We start from the raw sequence: 24542 nt of genomic DNA, 5'->3' as shown, positions 1-24542 counted from the left end.
CTAGCATTTTGGACAGTAAGTTTAAATTTTCTGGTCCAAAAACTATTCGAAGCCATTTGATGCCTTCACAACTGTGTAAGTGGCACAGTATTCCTATGGAGAAAATTATTTAGGGTCAATATGACATAATTGATATTGAGAGGTGAATTAACCATAGCAGATTAGACATCCTATATGCTCTTGAACGTTATAGTCAAAGGGAAGATTTTCTAGCAGTCAAATGTTCTTTTCTGTATATGCTTAAAATATATCTGATTAAATAATTTAGGTCCTAGGAGATTAAACTGGGTGAATTTTAATTGACTTGACCTGCTAGGCCTATTCTTGATATGTATACTGTGCAACAGCACATTGGAAGCAGAGATCAAAGGGGAATCTTAAAGCAACAATTTATGAATTCAAGTAGTCCTATAATGGAAATGGGACAATTTATTGAAGTACATGCTGAAGATGAGCAGCATCCCTTGAACAATAATTTCCTTTAGTGACACCACGCTGGACCTTCAGATTTCCATTATTTAAATGTATGTTGATTACACTATTATGATGAATCAATTTGGAGTTTATGGTTTGGGCTGAACAGTCAGAAATGATCTACCTTTAAACATTGAGTCCTCAGGATATAAAGCCAGCTTCCATTTTTTGTTTGTGCTTATGCATTCAGTCAACTAGACAGTCTCTTGTCTGGTACCCGTGCTGTTCAGTCGTATTACTCAAAAAATGACCTGTACATGTAAGAGGGAGAGCGAAAGAGTGGTCACTCTGACAACAGCATGTTCAGGGTGGTGAAGAAGTTATTTCTTAGCCTATATTTTGTGTATTACATCCAGGAACCATAAAGACTAGTCTGACTTGAATGCATCTCCGGGTGAAACTTCTTTTCCAAGTCTGACTTCTCTGCTGTTTGACTTCGTGCCTCCTGTGACCTGGTCCCCCCTTTTGTTATTGCCACGTTTTCCCAAAGGGATCAGCACTGTTTTACCAAGCAGACTTCTACCCTTTTTTTCCCCTTACTGAGTATTAGTGCTTTGGTTTTCTGCTGCACTAGCATGTTGAAACCATCACTGTGCTGACTGTTCTGTTTCTTTCATTATTATCATTAGCTTGTTCTATTTTGTTTGTTGCCCTACTGTCTAATCACTTCCTAAGCAAACTATTTGAGATCTTTATTTTACTTTCGGAGCCTCTGCTTTTCTCAGCTCACTGGCAGCAGTAACCATCTCTGCTTTAGATGCAGATACATATTGGAGATGACTTGTTTTGTCCTAACATTTTACTTTTTTGTCCAGTTCCTGTTTTAAAGTCATTGTTCAGATAGTTTCATTTATAAAGGGAAATTAATTAGAGAAGTGAAACAGATAATTTCTGCAAGTTTTTCCCCGGCAATTGAAACCTATCAAAAAAGAAGGATGCATTTTTGTTTCGTTTTTTTTCCCGATAAGAGTGTTCCTTCAAACCTAGCAGTGTCAGAAGTTGGAAATACTGTGTTTCAGTTGTTAGGGTCTTTAAGTTTATCTGTGCCACTAGTCTGTCATTTGATAATGGTTAAAACATGTCCATCTAAATTAATTAAATCTAATTCCTGTGAATTTCAAGCTTCCTGAAACAAATTGATTTTATTTTGTATGTCTTCTACTGTGTTTGGTTTTGTCTGTGCATTTTCATCCTTTTTCTGTTTTTGAAAACATAACTGAGCTTGTTTGAATCATTGCAAATCAAGCTTAATGCCTAGAACTAGCATCATAAGTGATCAGGAGAAAAATGAGGAAATGGAAGAGAGGAAGACTATAATAATGGCAGGTGATCCATTTATACAGGCAAACTGTTATAAGCTGCACAAAATGAGAATTGTGTTGTTCCAGTTCTGGATGATGTTTGATATTATTTTACTGTGGAAGTAGCAAACCTGTTTCCTGATGCTTGGAAACACAGTTTTCCAAGCACTGTTTTGCGAACAGGAAGCTGGAAATGGCTTGTAATATAGAGAGAATTTTGGAGCTCGTAATTTTTTGACCTACTGTATTGACCAGAGTGTGGTGTTTTTTAAATATTGGAAGTTAAACTGTTTTGAAAGGAACACTAATTACTCCCATTAGCAGGAATTGTGTGTGCATGTATGTATGTATAAATACATGCATACCTACGTGTATATATATATGTGTGTGTGTGTGTGTGTGTGTGTGTATATGTATATAGGGCATGAGGGAGACGGGTCAGTTCTGCAGATGTGGCACGTTTTCTAATGACCTCTGGTGTTCCATTTGAGTGATGAGGCTGAATTCTGTCAGAAATGATAGATGGCATCTACTGGAAAAAGTTTGTAACCACTGCAAAAAGTCTGCTGGAGAGTGAGCTCCAAGTCAACTGCTTATAGCTATTGCTTATATATTTTGTTTCAGGATTGTACAAAAGGCACGTTATGATTCAACACATGGTGTATTGTTAAATTTTGAGCTTATTGTAGCGTGTGCTTCTTGGAGGGTTCCAATATAGCTACCTTCTGCTGTTGACTCACAACGTGCAGAACAAAGTGACAAAATACATGAGAGAACAGGTTTCACCTAATTTCATTAGTGTCTGTCCTATGAACAAGAGACACCCAAGGGGAAGTTTTTCATCCTGATAGAAAACAAAGGAAATCTGTTTGGTTTCCTTGTTCAAGAAGCTCTCAGAAAAGTTTTCAAGTAGTGATCAAAGAGTAGGTCAACAACAAGAAGAATGCTCTGCTTATCAGGAAATTCTGACAATCAAGGAGATGTCATCGCAAAGGAAGACCAGGATCCTCTGCCTTTCAGTTTTTGCTTGTTGATCAAGAGCAGGTAGCATGAAAATCGTTGCTATGTCTCTTGAATGTACTGAAAAAGAATAATCTTTTGAACCTTTGTTCAAAAAGGAACAGGAAATGTGGAGGGAGAAAACTGAAAGTTGTTCAATTGCTTTTCCAGTGCACTTCATATCTCGGTAACAGTATGGATGAAGTCTGGTTTTCCAGGGCAGTAATTATTTATCTGGACCGTAGGTAGCTCCTTTCTCTTTTTGTGGTCACAGATTCATTTACTCTGTACTGTGCAACTTCTACAAAATCTGCTGTCATAGCTTCTTTTCATCTACCAAATACTGAACACAGAGTGGGATGCTATAAATAGAATATCATGGATTTTGACTTGCTTTGTATTGTTATAGAAATCTAGATTGTAAAATTGGTATAGTTTTCAACCAGTATTCATAGTCTCTTCATTTCATAGTGTGTGGTGAATTTTCTGGACAGAGGCTTTAATGCTTTTAGCCGTGACATTATGGGTCTGCAGAAAACCAAGTAAAACAAATCAAACCAACCCTGAAACAAAAACCTGACTAAGAATACAACAAACAAACCTACCAAATTTATTATCTTGATACCAAGAAGAAATTAAGATATGCTTTTTAACCTGTTCCTCTCTTCATTTTACAAAAACTATTCCAGATAAAAACAGCAAAATAATTGTTGAGATAAATAGTAGCACTGATGACAGTTTACTTTAAATAGATGGCTAGTACCTGGTAGGTCATCTGCTGTTGCGTTCTTTGCTGATTGTACATTTCTAAATGTTTTGTACAGCCTATAGTGTGCCAAAATATAAAGCTTTTACTGCTTCCTTTGGCAAGAATTCCAGTCTGTTTTACTCTTTTTCCTGATATTCTGTTTCAGTTTTCCTTAATATGATGTTGGACTGGCTAGTATTGATACTAACTGATGTTAACCGGAAGTGAGGTTTTTTGAACAAAATGCTTATGCTTTTTAATACTGGTTCATGTGGAAAGAAGTAACCAACACTTCAAAATATTATTCATGCAGTTGATTGCATCTGTAGTGTGTCCATAGGAAATTATATAGTGTATGTGGAATATTGATTTATTGTAGTTCCAATAAAATAACTATGTGAAGTTCTTTGGTTGTGTACGTAGTAGTCCTGTAACTTTGTATTCCCTGTCCCTCCTTGTTTCAGTCTCACTCCTACAGGCCCCCCAGTTATTTGTTATACTCACTTCTGCCCATGCTTCGCATAGTCCCCAATTCTGCTGAGACTCACGACATTAACTTTATGTAATATTGTGAGTAGTCCCATTGTGGTAAATGGGACTACTTGCAATTTGTAAACTTACTCATACAGGCGAGTCTTTGAGAGAGTGGGGGGACTGAATTGAGGGACTTAGTAGTAAGCCACTATCTTGCATTGTGTGTGTTTGTTTGTATTGTATTTACAGTGATAGGAAGAAATGAAACTGGACTGGGTAATAGTGCATGTAGGTTTGTTGTCTTTAAAAAGTATGTATTAAATTTCCCTCATTGAATTATCTCTATCACTTCTTCACAAGCCGTCTTCTCCCTTTACGTTTTGGCTTTCAGTTCTCGACCAAAGTCACTACCAGAAACAATATTTCTTTTTTGTGTGCTGTTTATGTTTTGTGGATGGCTCTCTGCAACAGAAAGTGTATGTCCAGTAATACTGGAAAACATGAGGGGCACCACGAATAAAGGGTCTTCTAGATGATGAGCAGGAAAAGGCCTTTATTTTGCTTTATTTTCAAGTTCAGCACTTTTCTGTTTCTAAAATATTTTAATATTAATTTAATTTTGATTAGTGGGTAGAGCTTATTTACTTCTAGAAATGAGAAGGATAATATTAAATTCTTTGAGAGATGGAAACAGTTGTGTGCAGAGTGAGAAAGGTAGGAGCATTGCTTTCAAAGGGCATGTAAGTATTGCTTTTCAGTTGTCTATTCACTCCTTGAATGAAGAGTTAGATTTCAATATGTAAATGGAAATATTTACATTTAGAATTCGAATAACTTTTGTAGTGATTCAAATCAAACAGCTGTGCTGCTTATAGTTAGTCTTTTGCGTATCTTTTTACCAAAAGTTGCTATAAGGTTATATGACAGAATACTTTGCTAGCTTCAGTGAGAGGAAGAAATTGAATTTCAAATCTGTTGCAGAAAATTTAAGAGGACTTTTTGCAAAATGTTACTTTCTGAAAAGGTAGATGCCCGTTATACTAATTCAAAATAGTTTAATTTAAAGATGCAAAATACATGGAGATCAAGGGGAACAAGAGTGTTCTATCAAATAGCTGGATCATAACTGGAGTATCTGAATTTTCCATAAATATTGTTTCAGCAGAAGTTCAAGGTAGACTAAGAAGAATGATAGCATCGGGATGAAGGGATCTTATCTTGTTCAAATAGTAAAGATGGTCCAGCTTTAATATAGCAGGTTTAACAGAACAGTGCCCTACTGATATTACTTAAGCTTTTACAGCATCCCTTTGATGTTGTCTGACTGCCCTCTTCAGGATGACTGTTAGTCTGCTTAATGTAAAATACAAGATTCTAGAAATAACCAGGCCAATGTGTAAAACACACTTTTTTTTATAATTACAAATTTTACCCACTGAGTAAGTGTGATTATTAGGGGGTTTTGGTCAATCAGGTAATAAGAGTGAAAGTTTAGTTTCATTGTGCTTCATAGATTTTATATATATATATATATATATATATATATATATATATATATCTGTATGTATGTATATAAAATATGTGTGTGTATATGTATATTTGGTAAGAGATGATCAAATTCCATTTTAACTCTTTTTCATAATAGATATTCTTGTATGCAATATATTCCTTAATACAGCACAACTTTACTAGTGTTATAGCTTGTGCCTAAGGCTAATCTCAGTTATGAGGAAATAGGGGCTCTTCTGACAGCTTTGGTCCTATCTTCCTCTTCCCCCTTCCTTTGCTCTCTCAAAATACTATATGTGTCTAATGCACAGTTTCTCTGTTGCAGTAAAACCAAATTTTGCAGATAGAGCTTTTAAATAAATAGTATTTTGCATCATCATATACATGTAACTGATTTTACAGAAACACTGTTTTGAGAAAAGCTACAGAATGCAGTTACGCTATTTTTGCATCCTTCCACATGCAAAGATAAGTTGCCAAATGGTGAAGCCTTGGTTTGGACTCTGTAATAGATGTGATTAACTTGTAATACGGAAATAGAGAAGGAAAATGCATAAAGCCTGAAGTAGTGCAAGGATCCTTTCAGTTCCTTTTTTTCTGAATAATTCATTGATAGGGGATGTCCTGTGGCAGAATCTGCGGTTGTATGGTTCTGCGATTGTGTATTTGGAGAACTTTGCTGGTCAGGATCCCAGAATCATCCTCCTGTATGCAGAGACAGCGAAGTGCAACTGATGGTATTACGACGAAGAGGCCTTCTCACAAATTTGAGTAGTAACAATGTAACTTCCTAATGATGATAGAAAAGTTTTTTTAGTCCTATATATTGTGCAAAGGTTATCTTCTATTACTTATAAAACAAGTTTTACAGAGATAATGCTGAGTGTTTTATGCTACTTACAAGCTGCTGTTCCATTAGTTACTATTATTTCTTCGGTGTTTAGCAGTTTTTCACCAGGTGTAGGCAGACTGCTTTCTAGGTTTTTCCACTAGTTTCAGAATTGATGTATATCTGTCTTCAATGAGTAAATCCTGATATGGTACCCAAGCACCATGCAAGCATCTCTTTGCATGGATCTGTTGGTAGATATGGGTGATGCCACTCAGGTACTCCTGTTTTTAAGGCTTTTAATGTTGGAAAACATTACTCCCTTTTTTTGTTAACATGCTGTGGGTTGTCTTTGGCATTAGTTTGATGTTACGTATTTGTAATTCTGGAGAAGGCAGACATGAAGCAGATTTGCATACTTAGCTGAAACTTCTTTTAATAGGTGGTGTCAGTGTTGAGAATGGTGGTTACAGAATCTTTGTTGCTGGTAAATCCCTCACTGATGTATGCTTCGTTCTTTTCTCTAACAGGCAAGCTAATGAAGAGTATCAAGTGCTGGCCAATTCATGGCGCTATTCATCTGCTTTTTCAAACAAACTGTTTTTTACAATAGTGGATTATGATGAAGGGGCAGATGTTTTTCAACAGGTAAATATATTGGATACTGTGAAACTTTTTAAATTGTTTTGTACAGACCAGTTATTTTTAGAACTACATCCTTATTTGCCAAATAACGTAAGAAAACTTGTTTTCTGTTTGTAGGTGGATGCATTTGTAAGTGGTTCATATGTAAATTCTCCCTGGTTACACGTATCAGGTACTAGAGTTTCTGTGTTATTAGTGAAGACCAATTATACTAATGGCCACTTTTAGCATTTGCCAAATATAGTTTACAATATTTGACTTTAGCTCATGTTAAATTTATATGAAGTTTTGTCAACCCATTGTTAATGTGGTTTTCTGGAATTAAGTGCAGTGCAAGTAACTTTCCATTTAAATATTTCCTTTATTTTATCTTTGTGGGGAAAAAAAAAAGCTCTTAATTAAAAGTCTTTATGTGAGGTAATCTTCAACTCCTGAAAGTTCTTCAGGGAAAAGCGCAGAGTTATTTTTAGATTTTTTAGATTTTGTGGAGTGGCTATGCAGAGTAAGGAATCAATTTCTGGAGACTAGTGTAAGGCCTACCGTGAAATTGAGTAGTTGAGAAAAGTAAAATGCAACCCTTGAAAAATAATGTTTACTAAATACCAAATAATAATAATGCTAAATAATACTAAATACCAAAATGATTTTTCTATTTGTTATTTATCCACTGATTGGACTATTAATGCAGATTAAGAACAACAAAAAGTGTTAAGTTCTCTGGATACTTTTTTTTAACCACCTTTGGGGAAATATGTTCTAAAAATTTTCGGGGAAAATGTTTAGTATTTATTCAAATATTTAATATTTTTAAAAGTTTAATTACTGTCTTTAGTAAATATTTTTGTTTCCAGTAATCATCCTGGAATATGTTGTATAAACTAATGTGTTATGTGAACTAATGCCTATTCTTGAGATTTTGCTATTAATTTTAGTGCAGATGGACTTCAAAAAAAATTTCCATCCTCCTACGTGGTTGCAATAATACAAAATATGTTGTTTTATCATTAAGCCAATCAATACATAATAGTTCTGTCCAATTTATTCCTCGTTTAAAAAGGCACAAATTCAATTTGTTTCAGATGATATATGTATTTAAAAGCATACAAAAATTACACCAAATTACATGAAATGTGTGAATTTTGTTGGCTCTCTTTGAGAAATAGTGTTAAAAATAAATGACATTAATGACCGATGTCTATTTTAAGGTGAATTTTTCAGAAATGCTGTTTTGACTTTGCGTTTATGTGTGCATATAGCATAATAAGAGGTTTAAATTTTACTGACCAGTGCTACAATACTGATGCCATAACAAAAAAAAAGCATTTGATTTTGACTTTCAGCTTTTATTATGAATATCGAGAAATGACAAAGCAGTTGCAGAGCCAGTGCATGCAAACTCTATACAATGTCAGAAGGATTCAGTATCTTATTAAATATTGTATTAGACTATCTTGCAACATTTCTCTTAGCCTTTCTGAGAATATTTTTGCTTCCAAATCAGTTCACTAAAGGAGAGGGCTGGTTGCTTACATGGGAAATATTTTAATAACTGATAATTTTTAATGATCAGTTCAGTACTTGATTAAATAATCATAATGGAGGAATAACTTGATGCACCTGCACAGGTTGGGGGTTCACCTGCTAGAAAGCAGCTTTGCAGAGAAGGACCTGGGTGTCCTAGTGGGCCGCAAGATAACCATGAGCCAGTAATGTGCCCTTGTGGCCATGAAGGCCAATGGTCTCCTGGGGTGCATTAGGCAGAGTGTTGCCAGCAGGTGGAGGGAGGTGCTCCTGCCCCTCTCCTCAGCCCTGGTGAGGCCTCTCCTGGAGTACTGTGTCCAGTTCTGGGCTCCCCGGGACAAGAGAGACATGGCACTTCTGGAGAGAGTCCAGCGGAGGGCTACAAAGATGATGAGGGGACTGGAGCATCTCTGCTATGAAGAAAGGCCTCGAGAGCTGGGCCTGTTCAGCCTGGAGAAGAGAAGACTGAGAGGGGATCTGATCAATGTGTACGAGTATCTGAAGGGAGGGCGTCGAGAGGATGGGGCCAGACTCTTCTCCGTGGTGTCCAGCGACAGGACGAGAGGCAATGGGCAGAAACTGAAACACAGGTAGTTCCGTCCGAACATGAGGAGAAACTTCTTCACTGTGAGGGTGACAGAGCACTGGAACAGGTTGCCCAGAGAGGTGGTGGAGTCTCCTTCCCTGGAGAGATTCAAAGGCCACCTGGACGCGATCCTGTGCAATGTGCTCTAGGTGACCCTGCTTGAGCAGGGAGGTTGGACTAGATGATCTCCAGAGGTCCCTTTCAACCTTGGCCATGCTGTGATTCTGTGATATGGTTTGCTAATGTAATAAAAGTCATTTTGCAGGAATACAAATAATAAATAAAAACAAATAAATAAGTTTACCCTGCCTTTTTTATTTAAGGAATGCCATACTACATCATCTTTAAATATTTATCTGATTTTTTTGTTACTTTTCAAATGTCTTCAAGTGTTGCGTTGCACTATTTCTGAAATGAACTGGAGAAATTTTGTATAGCAAAAATACGTTGTCCTATATTAGCTTGCACAGGTGAAATCACAATATAAATATGAAGTTGCAATATAAAGTGGCAAATATAAGTGTATTTGTTTGTCATCTTTGAGTTTTTTTTATCCCATGAAATATAACTTACAGAACTTACCATCTGTCATATTATGGATTTTTTATTTCTTTGATTAAAGACATCAATTCCCCTGAGTTTCATTTAAACAATCTTCCAAACTGTATGCGCAGTATATGAGTATGTATGAGAAGTTCCAGTGACCTGGATTAGCATTCATGTCATTCCCAGGAGCAGTTATGTAACTAAGCTAGTTATCTAGGCCTTTCTGTATTCAAAAGAGAATAATCGCTACTGGATGGGGTCTGCCTTGAAACCAGGGGAAGACTGGGTGAAGCGTTTAGACTAGACAACTTTGGATTGGTGAGAGTTAGGCAAGTCAAACAGTATCAAAGTGTGTAAACTTTTTTCTTCCTAGAATTAAGATCTAATATGCTTTAATAAATTGGAAGAGAGAAGGGACTGTGTTTTACTAATCACACTGCACTGAGTGTAAGAATTTTAAAGCATATGATGCTCTTACTCAGAAAAGTTTCCATCTGAAATACCCTGTTGGTTAGCTAAGCTTCCTAAAGAATCTACCAGAAAGAAATAGGAAGGAAGGTACTGAGCATTTTTTTCCATTGGACTGTACATGAGGATGTATGAAAAGAGTAATTTATGTTTGGGAAGGCAAATAATATTTTGCATACTAATTATACTTCTGTTGTCTGATACTTAAAAGGTAAACAACTAAGGTAAACAATAATGCTAAGTCTAGCATTATTAATTTTTTTGCCATTTTTCCTGTTTTTATAGCTGAATATGAACTCTGCTCCGACTTTTATGCATTTTCCTCCAAAAGGTAAACCCAAGAGAGCTGACACATTTGACCTGCAGAGAATCGGATTTGCAGCTGAACAGCTAGCTAAATGGATAGCTGACAGAACAGATGTTCATGTGAGTCTTTTGACAGTTTCAAAAGTTGGAGCCAAATGTATCTTTGTAGTCTGTGATGGGCTGACAATAAGTGCCATCTTTCCTTAATGCCTTTTTTCTCCTCAAGCATAAGCTCTTAAATAGATTAAAATAAACAAAATATGAATTACCGGTATGGTAGTTGTGGTAACTTCTACAACTTGCAGAATGTATTGCAGTCTTGCTTTGTTATGTAGTCTTATTCTAGATGAAAACAAGTAGTGCCATTGTGATAACTAGTTGATACTAATTAACGTATGTGTGCAGTATTATAGACAAAACAGACAGATCCAAAAGGCAGCTGCTCCTAAATTTAGGCATTCCCACCTGCCTGTTGAAGAAATAATTTGGGGGGATTGAACAGTTTATTTTTCTTAAAGAAGAGATAATGGAACATTCTGTTTTTAAGTTTTGAGATTAGTAACAAGTTATCAGTTTAAAAATAGTACTGAAAACTTTTTTTATAATATAATGTATTATATTTTATAATATTTTTATAGTATGTATTTATTAGAGGGCTACTTTTTATTATTTTAAGGTTAGCTTTACTGATCAGTCTTTGCAAACCAATATTTGCAATGCTCCCTGTTTGTTTAAATGGAACGTGATCTGTATGTATGCATTTATTTATTTTCCTTTTCTAGATTAGAGTATTCAGGCCTCCTAACTATTCTGGTACAATTGCACTGGCTCTTCTGGTGTCTCTTGTTGGTGGCTTGTTATATCTGCGAAGAAATAATTTAGAATTCATCTACAATAAGACTGGCTGGGCCATGGCAGCTCTGGTAGGAAGATTTTTCATACTAAAATACTTTTTAATTTGTTCTGTATCTCAGTATGTGTGTTTCCATACCTGCACAGTAAATTAGATGGTATTGCAGAATACATCGTTCAGAACGTTACTGTCAGTGAAAGATTGATAACCTATATTTTGGGGATAACTCATTCGTGGTGAATATCAGATGTTAGGTGGTGTTCACTGAAAATTAGCAAATTAAACAATGATTATAATTAGCTATAGTTTTTTGTTTGAACTTCAGAAAAATGTTTTTAATATGGAATATTGCTGATGTTCATTACTGGCATTGAACTTCAGAGCTTTTTTTGGAAAAAGCATTAATGTTGTGATAGACTATATGGATATTAACATCAGAGTGTTTGTATCACTTTAGAGTAATCAGAAAGGTTAAGAAAAATAAGCAAGGCTTTTATATATCTGTAGGAAAGTAATACAAGAAGTAAGAAATAAAGACAAAGATTAAATTCTTTAAAAAACTGGTGTCAGTAGTACTGTCTTTAACATTTTACCGTTAACTTAAAATACAGTAGGAAGATCATATAGGTTTAACTTCGGAGAAATTTTGAAACTAGCCAATATACTATTTGAAATAGTAATAAACTAAACTGTCAAGCCATAAATGATCGATTAAGTTTGAATGTGCTTAACAGTGTATTGTGATGTATCCATTTGTAATATCACTGTTTTCAAATAACAGAAGAGTGGTGGAAAAATATGATGCGTGCCACATAACTGTCTCAATTTTAGATAGGCTCTAGCTTGTGAGGATGGCAGACGACAATCAAGGTGTATCAAGAAGTACTTATTACTAATATAATTTCTACCATCATTGTGATTGGCAAAAGAAGAAACGTTTGAGAAGCATCATCTATGGCTTAATTTTCAGGGGCACTGAGTCAGAAGCATGGCTACCAAAACTGGAAAAGAATCCAGTCCAACACTGAGTCCAGTCCAACATTTTACAGCTTAATAGATCTTCTCCTTCCTTCTGTATTAGCATATTAATATGTTAATTGAAAGCAATACTAGCAATACTTTTTTTTCTTTTTTCATTTTGTCCTTGTATTTTGTACAGCATAAGCCAAGCTTTTCAACTTTCCCCTTGTTATACAGGTCTGTTTATTCACTTGATTTTTTTGATTCAGGTTGTGAAAGTCTTTAATCTGAATTAATCTTTCTTGAATGTGTGTGGCTAGAGTTGTAGATGGAATAAAAGATGAATTTACCTGTGCAATGGCATTCATATTTTAGCTCTGGTAGGAATAGCTTACTGATGTATGCTGTGATTCTGTTTGCCTCTTCAAAGCCCCTTCATGTTGGTAGTTTTTTGTTCTGCCCAGACTCGCTAATGCAAGAGGATATTTATCTTCTTGAGACACCTTCAGCTGATGATCCCATTGGCAGCTTGTACTGAATCAGTTCAAAGATGAAATTGCCTAGTACCTGTACGACACTCATTCATTTTTATATCTAAATGATTAACAAGATCTTAAAGCAAGCTCTGTATTCAGAGTGCCTTAATATTTGGCGTTACTGTTGAATTATGTTATTTTCACTCAGGTGCTGTCACAGCATTTCTTCCCAGAGTACACTGCATATATTCTTTATTTAAATAAACATTTTGTGAATCTTACCCATACGTTCAGCAAGAAATAAAATTCAAGTGTAGAAGATTTTAAATAAACCACCAACTAGATTTCAAGTAGACCGTTTCCTTTTGTAAATTATGGTCTAAAGAACCTGGGACAGACTAGGATTTTCTACCTTTTTTCAGTTAGGAGTCGAAAAACCTGTCTTAGTACCAGACTATCGCTTGGCATATCCTGACCCCTAATACAGATTTCCGACCATTCCCTTCTAAAGTAGTCCGTCATGGTTTGTTCCATATATTTTTCTAGATTAATATATTTTTCAGTGATGATTTTTTAAGATATGCTACTACCAGAAAGCCCAAATTTGATATGCATCAGTCTTTTCTTGGAGTCTTAATTAACTATGTTAGAGATGACCTGAATTAAACAAAAATTAGCACACCAAAATAGATATTTGTATCAGAATCAAGTAACAATATGTGTGTGACCAATAGTATTTCCTGTCCTTAATCATGCAGTGTATCATTGGAGAGCAATTTTATTCCAATTTCATACCTCAGAGGTTCAGATCAGAAGCTTAATGTTTGTATGTTTGGGGGAGGTTGTGTTTTTTGTCTTGCAGGGGTTAAAATCAGTTCTTCAAGAATTATTCTATTACAATCTACGTCAAATAAAGCAGTTGAAGGTGTAACTAACTTGATAATTAAACTAAGAAAATTAGCATACCTTTTTTTTTTTTTTTAATACTTCCTGTTCTTTCTAGGAACTATCTGGTATGTTTTAAATATCAACTTAATTGTAAATTGCAGCGTAGAAAATTTCTGATCACATTCAACTAAACTCCTTGGGACAGGATCACTATCCAAATATGATCAACCATTAAAAAATTATATTAATGTTTTTCTGCAATTTTCAGCCTGTTGATTATATTGACAAGCAGTTGTTGAGTTGAAAAAAGGTTGATCAGTGTCATTTATTGCTGTTAATGCTATTCACTGTAAAATTCTATCCACTGTAAAAATGAACAGCACTTGAGAGGATATTTTGGAAAGATGTCTTACATCTGAAAGTATTCAACAATTAATCATGAGCTGATAATTTTCTTTTTTTTTTAATCTTTATTGTTCTTTTGCCTTCACTGTGTTGTAAAATCCCCATACTGCAAAGTGATGTTTTAGCAAACATTATCTAGTTATAGGATGTCCTTTTACATTTATTCAGACACTACGTGGACATAAAAGTACCCATTATAAGTTCTTTTTGGTGGAATCAACAGGGACTCCAAACTGCAGGTTTTTCACAGATGACCTGAGATCCTGTTTATGTTCTGCAAAATGACTATAGTATGTCAGGATATACGGACGTAAAAAAGGGGAATCATTGATATATTCATTCTAAAATATTGTATAGTTATGATGCTTTTGTATTGGTGCTTCTTTCTTACATTAAAACTTGATTTTTTTTTTTTCATAAAAGCTCATTTCCTCAAAATGAAAAATGGAGAAAACAGTGTCTAGTTAGGGGCAGGGAGTTAGGGGCAAGCCTAATGATACGCTTTTATGATATGTGTAATAATAACTAGCAAATACATAATTTTAAGAATTAAATTCTTCTTTTTTTTTTTGCTTTCTGGAAATTTAAAAGCAAATTTAACTGGAGAAGTCTACGAAGGTGCATAATAACTGCAGGAAGACCATGGTTGTGACTGTGAAATTGGCAATTACTCTGTTCCCTATTGGTAGCTCTTTTTAAAGATGCTGCAGAATTGGGTACCATGGAAGTATTTTCAAAAAGCTATATTTTTGGGTTTTGATGTTTGGGGTAGTGCTATTTTTATTTTATTTTTATTTTATTTTATTTTTAATTGGGAGTGCCTTCTTCCATCTGTATGATCCCCTGATACCTTGAAAAACACCAAGGAAAGTTCATGTTGCATTTTCCCTGTGCTTTGTAGTTTAAGAAAATTTAAATTGTTCTTTATAGCAAATCCTTTCCTTTACTTGAAACTCTGCTGCCCAAAAGTGTTGCATTAATTATAGGTATCACTAGTGTGAAAATTAGCATTTAAAGATTCTGAAACTTTCTTCTCTTTCATGTGCGATATCATGTTGTGAATCTCGGAGAACGTGTGTGGTGAGAGTGGGGAAGAAGAAGAAGAAGCAGAGAACAGAGCAGGGTGGAAATCTCTTGACATCTTTAGTTTCTAACGATAAAGAAGGAATTGGTTCATAGCGCTAATTTTACCATTCAGATTTATGAAGATCCAAGTATGCAAAAAAGAGGAAGAATTGTTTCTGTTACAATGCCTTTTATTTCTGAAATGTATGTGTGCATACAGTTACGTATAATTTTGGGCTCCCCAAAACAAGAAGAACTTTGAAATCTTGGAGGCAGTTCGGCAGAGCACCTCCATATAGTGAATTAGAGTACATGATCTGTGAGGAAGGGTTGAGAGAACTGGGTTTGGTCAGTCCTAAAAAGAGGCTAAAGAGGGATGCTGTTGCTATCTGCAGCTATCTGATGTGTGCATATGGAGAAGACAGCATCCAACTCTTCTAGAGGGAGCACAGTGAAAGGACAGGAAGCAACAGATAACAGATTGCAAGAAGGAAAATTGTGACTGGATACTGGGAAGTCATTTTTCACAGTGAGGATAGTCAAGCAGGTTGCCCAGAGAGCTTGTGGAATCTTTATCCTTGGAGATACTTAAAAGTCAACTGGACTAGGCCTTAAGCAACCAGTCTGAGTTGGTTATTTTTTAGCCAGGGGAGGGGTTAGATAAGATGACCTGCAGAGATTCCTTCCAACCTAAATTACACTATAACTGTATGGGAGTCTGTAGTCATGTTTATAGCAGTGCCATTTGAATGAATGCTTCTGTTTAATAACACAGAATGTAGGATTAATAATAAAAATATTGCCATTTTAGTTACATGTAATGAACAAGTAAATCATTTTATTTACTCAGGGTGTTTGTACCTTTTGACTCGGAACAGAAGTAATAGTAGAATTTCTAGGACTCTGAATTAGATGCTGTTGCAACTATATTTTTGATTTCATACCAACTTTTCTACATCATTTTAGCATTTTTTTTTAAAAGCCTTTGTAATTCTCTTTAGAAAAAAAGATATAGAAATTGTCACAAAAGATTATTATGATTATGATAAATGACACAAAATGTAACATTACTGATAAAATGATTGTCTCTTAATGCTTGATATCTTATCTAGCCACTTCCCATGCACTGAATTTGAGTCAGAGATTTTTGTTAGCAGCACCATTTTGAGTAAGCCGTACTGTGTGTGCCCTTTTGCTCTGAATTGAGGGCATAAATGTATTCTACCTTTCTGTATGTAGTCAGAACTGGAGCTCTCTGCTCCCATCTCGTGTCTCATTCTACCAGCATTCATTGACCATATGGAGAATAACATTTTTAATTTCCATTGGGTTTTTTTTTTTATAGTTCTCCTGGAATTCAGTAGTTGAAAGCCAGGGATTCAGTATCATTGCGAACATACAAATCTCTTTTTTTTTTTTTTTATTTTCCTTGTGTTTCAGAACTGTTTAGTTTGCTTAGAAGAGTTTTTATGCTTCCAAATGTTGGATACTTCATTTTTTTATTTAAATGAAAACTGGACAGTGCATCAGCTTTTCTGATCTCTGCCTCATTGAATCAACTGCTCCTAAAAAGAAAAAAGAAAAAGAAAGAAAAAAGAAAATACAGTTCTGCAAAAAGTCTCTCTCTTTTGGAGTACTGAGGCTTCCAGAAATGTTGACTGGATTTTTATATGGTATTTTCTTCAATACTTTAAAAATGTTGTGCCTGAAAGATAGGTAATATTTCTAGCACTGCTTTAGGATAACGTTTTGGAATGTGATTTTTAATGATCTGTCTACTGATTTTAATACCAGACTCTCAGAATCAAGACCAGAACTTTCATCTTAACGTTGATTCCAATGGCAGTCCACACAAGACTGTTGAATTAGTTTGACCTCAGCATTAGATTGAGCAATAGCAATGCCTTTAGCTGTTTCATCCCCTTGTTGAAGTGCTGTTAGTGTCTTGTATGCCTTAGGCATTTTTAATCGCAACAGCATTACCCAGAAGACTTTTAGAATGGCAGCCTGTGATGGTTGATTCATAGTACATAATATTCTAAAAGGTGTCTCTGAGATCACATCCAAAAATTTATCCCCTAGATTATTTTAGACTTTAATTCAAATCCTACTGTTCATCTGTGGATATTTTTTCCTCTGATATGCTTGCACAAAGATGAGGAAAGAGTTCAGTCCTTACATATTTGCAGAGCCCTGTCCTTTTATACTGATAACAAGAAGCAATTCAGATTTTTGTCAAGACTCTTCATTTCTTAAGCAGAGAGAATAAAAGGTCAGACAGTATAAGTTCAGCAAATTTCTAACACTTTAGATAAGGAATTGCTACATTTTAGACAACAGTTCTGTAGCTAAAAGAATATCTGTTCAGTTGTATAGAATGTGGATTTCTTGGTGTTTTAAAGCAATTCCTTTACGGGACTGACGGCATGTTTTTCTACATGTAATTTTCCATTTTATTTTATGTGTGTATTTCAATGTTGCCTGTACCCCTGTGGACTTTAGGAAAACAAATTCTGTTCTTTCATTCCAAGGCAGCTGCCTGGAAGTTGGCTGTATTGGACGAGATGTGTCGGACGATTTGAAAGAGGAGAAAAAGCATGAGCTTACTGTTGTCGTAACAGTTAATGGTTATGAAAATATGTTCTGTACAGATACATTCCACAGTGCTCACATATTACGTTCATCATCGGTTTTTATTTCAAAGGAACTCAAAGGGGCTTCTTTACCCCTTCTGGGAATGGGAATATACATGTGTTCTATTTGACGATACTATTGGAAAAAATGGGGCTCGACTGCATGAGTTGGCAAGGCATCTCAAAAGAACAGCAATAAATGCAGGTTATTTTATATAAATGTATTTTATATTTATTTCCTTTTCTTCTCATAATTAAAGATTTTAGACAGGCATAGTACCTTTAAAGGTAGCAAAACTCATTCTCTTTGCTTGTGTATTGAACTTCCTGTCTTTGAATTGTATTTCCTTTACTGGGGGTAATTGTGTTGGTTTGTTATTTAGATATTGAGGATAGATCCTGCCACTCTGTAGCCTTTATTGGTTACAAAAGCAAATTTAAGCTGAGTAGAACTGATTACATTTCTTAAAAATGTTAATTGTGAAATCGCTGAAATATGCAAGAGCAGAGCTATACCAAAATTAAGTATGGAGCTGGCTACCTATGTCTCCTCTTATTTGAAATTATGCTTGAATTTAACTGTGTTCATAAATGCATCCCGAAGTTTGGAGGCAGAAAGAGCTACTACTTAAATCTGGAAGCTCTTAAAGGAGTTAACCCTAAGCTCTGCAGAGGGTTGAGGTGGCATGCATGCAGCAGGTAGGAAGTTGTTCTGAGAGTCTGCCAAGGAGAAGGAAGAGGGTAGGTATGTGAAAGGACTGTCACTGCTGGTAAGGGGGTGAAATCTTCACATAGCACTCTTCTCTTAGAGCTGCTGAAGTAGAGACCGCTCTGATCATGTAAGTGAAATTGAAAATGTTTTGAACTGCTCAGACGAAAGTGCCTCAGCTTGAATCTTCTCCTGTTCTCCACTGTTCATCTCCTGTACTTTGACAAAATTCTAGAAAACTGGAAAGGGCCCACTTCTCTGCATATGGATTATGAATAAGCAAATTGCTTATTAATAGGAAAGAATTTGGAAAACCTATAATTTGGGGAAACATTGAATCAGTATAATAGAGACTAAACTAGGTATTTTGGAAATTCTGGATCCCAAAGCATGGAACTGTATGGCAGCTAAGGGATTTGAAATTTCATACTGATTGGGTATCAGTGTATCTGTCATGCATGCGTAAGTTCTACAAGTAATGAGGTATATATTCCTTCTGAGGATATTTTACAAGCATTTGAAGTTCTACAGACTCCAATAATGAGTACAATGGATTGATGATAGCAATAGGAGGATATAGAATGGAGCAAAATGAGCTTGAATGTCAGGTGCATCTGTAGCATACTGAATATTTGCTTTAGGAAAATGGTGGAAATCCTGTGTTCTTAGCATACTTAAAATGGATTGAAGAGTGGAAGAGGACAAGGGAAAAGCTGGGGAACATTATTTGACTCCTGAAAAGGTCATTTTGAAATGCACAGTGAAGTGGCTTATCTTGGAAGGAGATCATGGTTGATCCACGATGTAGTGTATTGAATTAGTTTTTTGATAACTAACAATCTGAAGTAGAAGAATTTGAAAGATGCCTTTAGGATAAATAATCATACTGTTAATGCTTTCCTTTTCAATAATATTATTACTTGGAATTAGTTTCTCTCCATTTAAAGAGCAAATTACTTTATGGCTATTTTTTGTTAGACATTACTATGTTATGAGGTGATGTATTTGTACTGGCAAACATTTAAAAAATCTTCATTTTTTTGAGAGAATTACAAGTTGTAAAGTATATTACTATACATAAACTGAATTATTTTATGTTATCTTCCCATATGGAAGCAAAGTCGGCCCTAGAGAGCATAAATTAAGTGGAGCAATTTGGGAAAGAGTAAAGTGATTGTTTTCATAGAAAGCTCGCTTTTAGAGAGCCAAGATTTGCAAACCGTATGCATCTGTTGTTTCTCTTTTGGTGTTTTATTTTCCAGCTTTCTAACTTTTGGCCCTTCAAAACATCTCTTTCATCTCACCTTTATACTCTTATCTTCAATTTCTACCCTTTTGTTACCTTCACATAAGCACCTGCTATCTCTGCGTGAGTCATTGACAAAATTGCAATATAAATTTCTCTGCTAGAGCAATCTGCAAAGTATAGAAATCAAACTATCTGTTCCCCTTTTCCAGTACTGGAAGCATGTACTCTCTTCACTTCATTGCATATTATTAATTAAAGCATGCCTTTGCTAATAATCACTACCAATATGTTGTCATCTCCCGTATTAATTTCAATACTATTATACTCCAAATCTCATTACAGGCAAAATGAAACACACTTTATATAACAGATACTTTATATCTGTTCTTAGACTAATTGAAATCTTACCAGTACAGTCATGGAATTCTTACTAATCTGGATCTGATTATTAAAAAAAAAAAAAAAAGAAAGAAAAGAATACAATTACACATGCTTCATAGTATCTTTTCCTTTTTCTTTTTCTGATTTTGTCCTCACACTTCCCCCCTTTTTTTTTTTCCTGAATCCTGAGGTTGGGGATTTTAATGTAAAGCGGGGAGATGTTATGGGAAATCATCAGTGTCCCAGGTTTTTTGCTGGGAGAAGTATGATGCTTTCTTTTTTCTTACTGTAGGGTCCACCTCGGCTATTTTTTTTTTTTTGGTTTTCCAACACTTTTACAGTTTACTTTTTCCTCCTTGATCTGCAACTACACCTAACATTGGAGTTGACTATGTAAATGGGGGTTGTCTTATATATGTTGGATGCTTGCCCTTTGTTCTGTTTGTTACCAGCTCTCAGGTTAGTATTTCTCTGACCGTTGGTGAAATAACTATAGGCCTGGGGTCTCCAGTGCCATTCTCTGCTTCCTCTCTTATCATCCCGTACAGGAGCACTGCATCCTGTGTTTCCACTTTTGAGACCTCTACTATTATCCCATACCTCTGTTCTTCTACGCTACATCATTTTGTTGGCTATAAATATTTCATCCTAAATAGAATAATTACTTGCTATTACTATCTGTATAAAAACAAAACAAAACAAAAAAATGGTTATACCCTGCAAAGATAAACAAAAATAATATAAACTAAGCATAGCCACCTGGTCTTTAAGAAAATTGCTGTTACAGCTAAGTAAGTTAAAACAAAACTCCAGGCAAGCCAAGACAACTTTGGGTAAAGCTGAACAAGAATCAGTCATAAGGCCTTGCAAAGATGGTACAAAACCTATCACTGGAAGTGGTAATATTGCATTTACTGGGCAACAGAGCTACACTAGCTTATGTTTATTTCACAAATGTATTACTAAACATTCTTTAAAGAAAAGCAGAAGATTCTCCTCCCCACTTTAACATAATTGTTATTAGTAAAAAACAGTCCACTCTGGTTTAGCTAACTATCATAATGTGTACTGTGGCAACCCAGTATATTATTTTCCATACCTCTTAGTCTTGAATTTTTAAGTTCCTGATCCATGTGCTTAAATCACTCTGAGTATATTATGCTGGTGGGACTATTTGTGTGCAGTAAAAATGAGCGTATACATAATTTTTGCAAAAACTCCAAGTTAGGTCCAGTTTCCACAACTACTTATCTGTGTTAATAAGTCAGAAGACATGGTTAGGTGATCCAAGCTTTCTATTTCTGTTTTTCTCATTTGGCAATCAAAAGATACTATATTTTCCTCTTTAAGATAGTGATAATGACTATTGCTATGGCTGTGATTTTTGTCACATAAATTCTACAGCATGATCTTCTGCAACAAGTTATGTCTGTTTTTATAATTCTCTTATATCCCTACTGTAACTCCACATTTCTTTCCACAGGGAATTTTAGTTTCCTGCAGACTCTTATCATTGGTCTTCTTCATAGCTAAAATGAAACAGCCTTATAGGACACAATGTAAGAATTTTGTAAGATGGAACAGATCTTTTTTAGAGAATTGAATTTTTTTTTTTCTGATGATTTTTTATTTCATTTCACACACCTGAAAAGAAACAGTTAGGCTAAACATTCAGATTAGGTTAGAGACAGAAATAACTTCATAAAAGGTTGTACAAATTTCAAACAGTAATTTTCAGAACATTTGCCATGCATGCTTTTTGTCATATAGATGTGTAAACATGGCAATTCCAAGTGCACATAAAGACCGGATTATTTCAAGTGAGATTTTGAAAATCTGTCTTGAGACATTTTCTAACGGAAGTCATTAAGAATTTTATGAGAAAAACACTTCTGAAGAACCTATCCTAAGCATCTATTAGGCAGATATTGTATTTATTTAGATAAACCATTATGTACTAAAAGTAATATCACCAGCAAAGTAGATTTCTACTCAGTTCCTCTGGATAAATAAATCAATGTATTGTTTTTCTATTTTCCAGTGTGTTGTGTTTGCTATGACATCTGGTCAAATGTGGAATCACATCCGTGGACCCCCGTATGCTCATAAAAATCCTCAGAATGGACAAGTGGTGAGTGGATTCTTTTTATTTTATTTTGTGGGGAAATAATGTATAGGTAGGCATTTCCTGCAGTGACTATCTACAGATGTAATGATTGCTGTTCTACAGCACTGTATGACAGTGTACCAGGGTCTTAATTCTTAAATTGCAAGCAGAGTCTTTTACAGAATTTCAGGCATTTAGAAAGTACCACCATCTTTGATTTGAGCACTGAAACGAGTGGCCCTATTTTTCAAAATTCTCTCTGCCAGGTTCCCAGCTGCAGTGAATGTGTTATAAAATGTTCAATACTATGTGATTTCAACTGCCCAAAAATAAGCAGGCGTTGTACCTTTTTGTAAAAATGTGCTCCCTCGCAAGGGGAAAAAACAAGAATTGTTGATTCCCCCCCCCCAATCCGTCAGTCTCCATTTACACAAACTTTGAGGTTTGAAACCTCTTATCTTCCTCTTGCTTGCAGCATTTTAGTTAGAGGAGATGGTAAATGTTCCTATGTGCTTTTTACTAATTTCTATCATACCTGTCACTTTTCTACTGAACTTTGCAGAATGTTTTTTCCTCTTTGCTCCTTCAATTTAAATGCTTTATCACCTTTCTTAGGAAGTCCCCATTAGTTGAGTACTGCCGAAATTACTATTATATTCTACTACTGCTGTCTGTGAAGGAATTCTCTCCGTTGCTGGTCCCTGCTCACAAATCAGCAAATGTATATTAAAGTTCAGAAGGAGAAACTGTCTTTGACAAATGGGGAAGTAGAGTACCATGGCTAGTTCCTCCCACTCTTTGTCATTTACCACTTTTCAAATAAGTTGTTGGAATAGGATTTACAAAACTTGCAGTTAAGTTATTCAGACAGGAAAGTTCCATACTTTGTGGAATGTTGAGCGATTTTCAGCTTTACCCGTGACTAGTTAATAGAGGCTGGCTTAGGTCTCAAAGAATAAATTTTCTCCCAAGTTTCCTTTGATGTATCATATCTTAATTGGAGCAGCAAAAAGTGATGGTTTGAATTTGATTACTGATCTGCTTTGTATCAGGAATGTAGGAACATATTGATGTCATAAAATGACATGCTTCCATTTGTCAACTTTGTTATGCAGAAGTAGAACTGATAACGTAATAAATAATGTCTGTAAAATACTGTGTTTATAAGAATTTAGAATTTTTCATTTCTGCCTTGCTGTATTAAATTTATGATGTCTTCCTACAGAGTGACAGAAAGGAGAAATACTGCATAGAAAAAACACCATTCCTGACAAATTAATTTTACCATATCTGTTTTCATACATACTCCCCTTCTTAAAGACCTATTTCTGATGTGTAGCCTACATTAAATCATATAAAAATGCCCCGTTAATTTTTTTTTGTTTCCTAAATTTGTGCCATCTTGTCTTAGTTTTCCAAGCGAGAACTTTCATATCCTATCTGAGTGTCTGAAAAGCTACTAGCTTGGAAATGATAACAATAGCAATCAAATAATAAAAATGTTAGTAGAGATGATCTGACATTCTGGTTAATGACTTGCTGTATTGTCTACACATATTTCTCCTCTGTTTTTGGTCCATTATATGACTTCAGGCAAGTCGTTTTGTGTCTCTGATTCACCTCTCATTGTTTATGTGTCACCTCTTTGGAGCTGTACTGTACTGCTGTACTGTACAGTACTGCCACCTTTTTGGTGCTTTCTGTATGAGTAAGTAAAACAAGTACCAGCCAAATTCTAAGAATTCAAAAAAGTCCTAGGTGCAGAATCACAAATTCCTAGTTTATTTAAAATAGCACTGGGCAATGTAGTTGTAACTTAAAGCTATGAAATGTACCAGGGTTAAAAGCTTCATAAATATTCTCTAAACCTTTACATATTTCAGATTGTAATTTTTTTCAAAGAAAATGATTGAATACCTTCCTGTTTCATTTTTCTAGCACTTCTTATGTTCCTCTGAATTTGGAGTCATAAAAGTCTACTACTTGCATAACTCTTCTATGACGTTTATTCAACTATGACAATTCATTTTTCAGTGTCCAGGAGTTAGTCTTAATTCCAAATTTGCCCTAATGTACAGAAACAACAGTACTAGCATGTGAAGATTCTATTCTCAAGTTCTACTCTATCTTTAAGAGTGTTGGTAAGCATATAATAGCTTACCAATCTTAACTGTTTTATTGTTAGGCTCAAGTTTCTTAATGCTTAGTTTTTCTCATTTCGTATGAAGAATTAAGTCATTCAGTCCTGTAACTAGCTGTGAAACCAGAAATACCACCATGTTCTGTTCCGTCTTCATGAACAGTTCCTTGCCTCAGAGATCTCCTACTGTTTGCTTTGTTCTTGTCATTATTTTTAAATGACATTTCATCTCTCCTCCTTAAATTCTTGTTTTGTCAAAAGATGAAAAGC

At 35.1% G+C, this 24542-nt stretch overlaps 1 protein-coding gene across 8 annotated transcripts in view; it reads left to right on the top strand.

The window, feature by feature from the left end:
- Positions 1-24542, top strand: part of TUSC3 (tumor suppressor candidate 3) — a 141029-nt gene that overhangs the window by 49209 nt on the left and 67278 nt on the right. For all 8 annotated transcript variants that reach the window (XR_011141051.1, XR_011141052.1, XR_011141053.1 and 5 more), the window contains exons 3-6: positions 6865-6982; positions 10386-10526; positions 11189-11329; positions 22067-22156. Coding sequence is in view for 5 of the 8 variants with exons in the window: in XM_068942789.1 (XP_068798890.1) it covers positions 6865-6982; positions 10386-10526; positions 11189-11329; positions 22067-22156 (490 nt within the window). In the remaining 3 variants the exon portion in view is untranslated. The remainder of the gene's footprint in view (positions 1-6864; positions 6983-10385; positions 10527-11188; positions 11330-22066; positions 22157-24542) is intronic.

The sequence above is a fragment of the Struthio camelus genome, chromosome 4 (assembly GCF_040807025.1).
Source record: "Struthio camelus isolate bStrCam1 chromosome 4, bStrCam1.hap1, whole genome shotgun sequence".
In the NCBI taxonomy this organism is placed as follows: Eukaryota; Metazoa; Chordata; class Aves; order Struthioniformes; family Struthionidae; genus Struthio; species Struthio camelus.
Note: the sequence above shows the minus strand (reverse complement) of the source record. Positions and strands in the feature narration are given on the sequence as shown.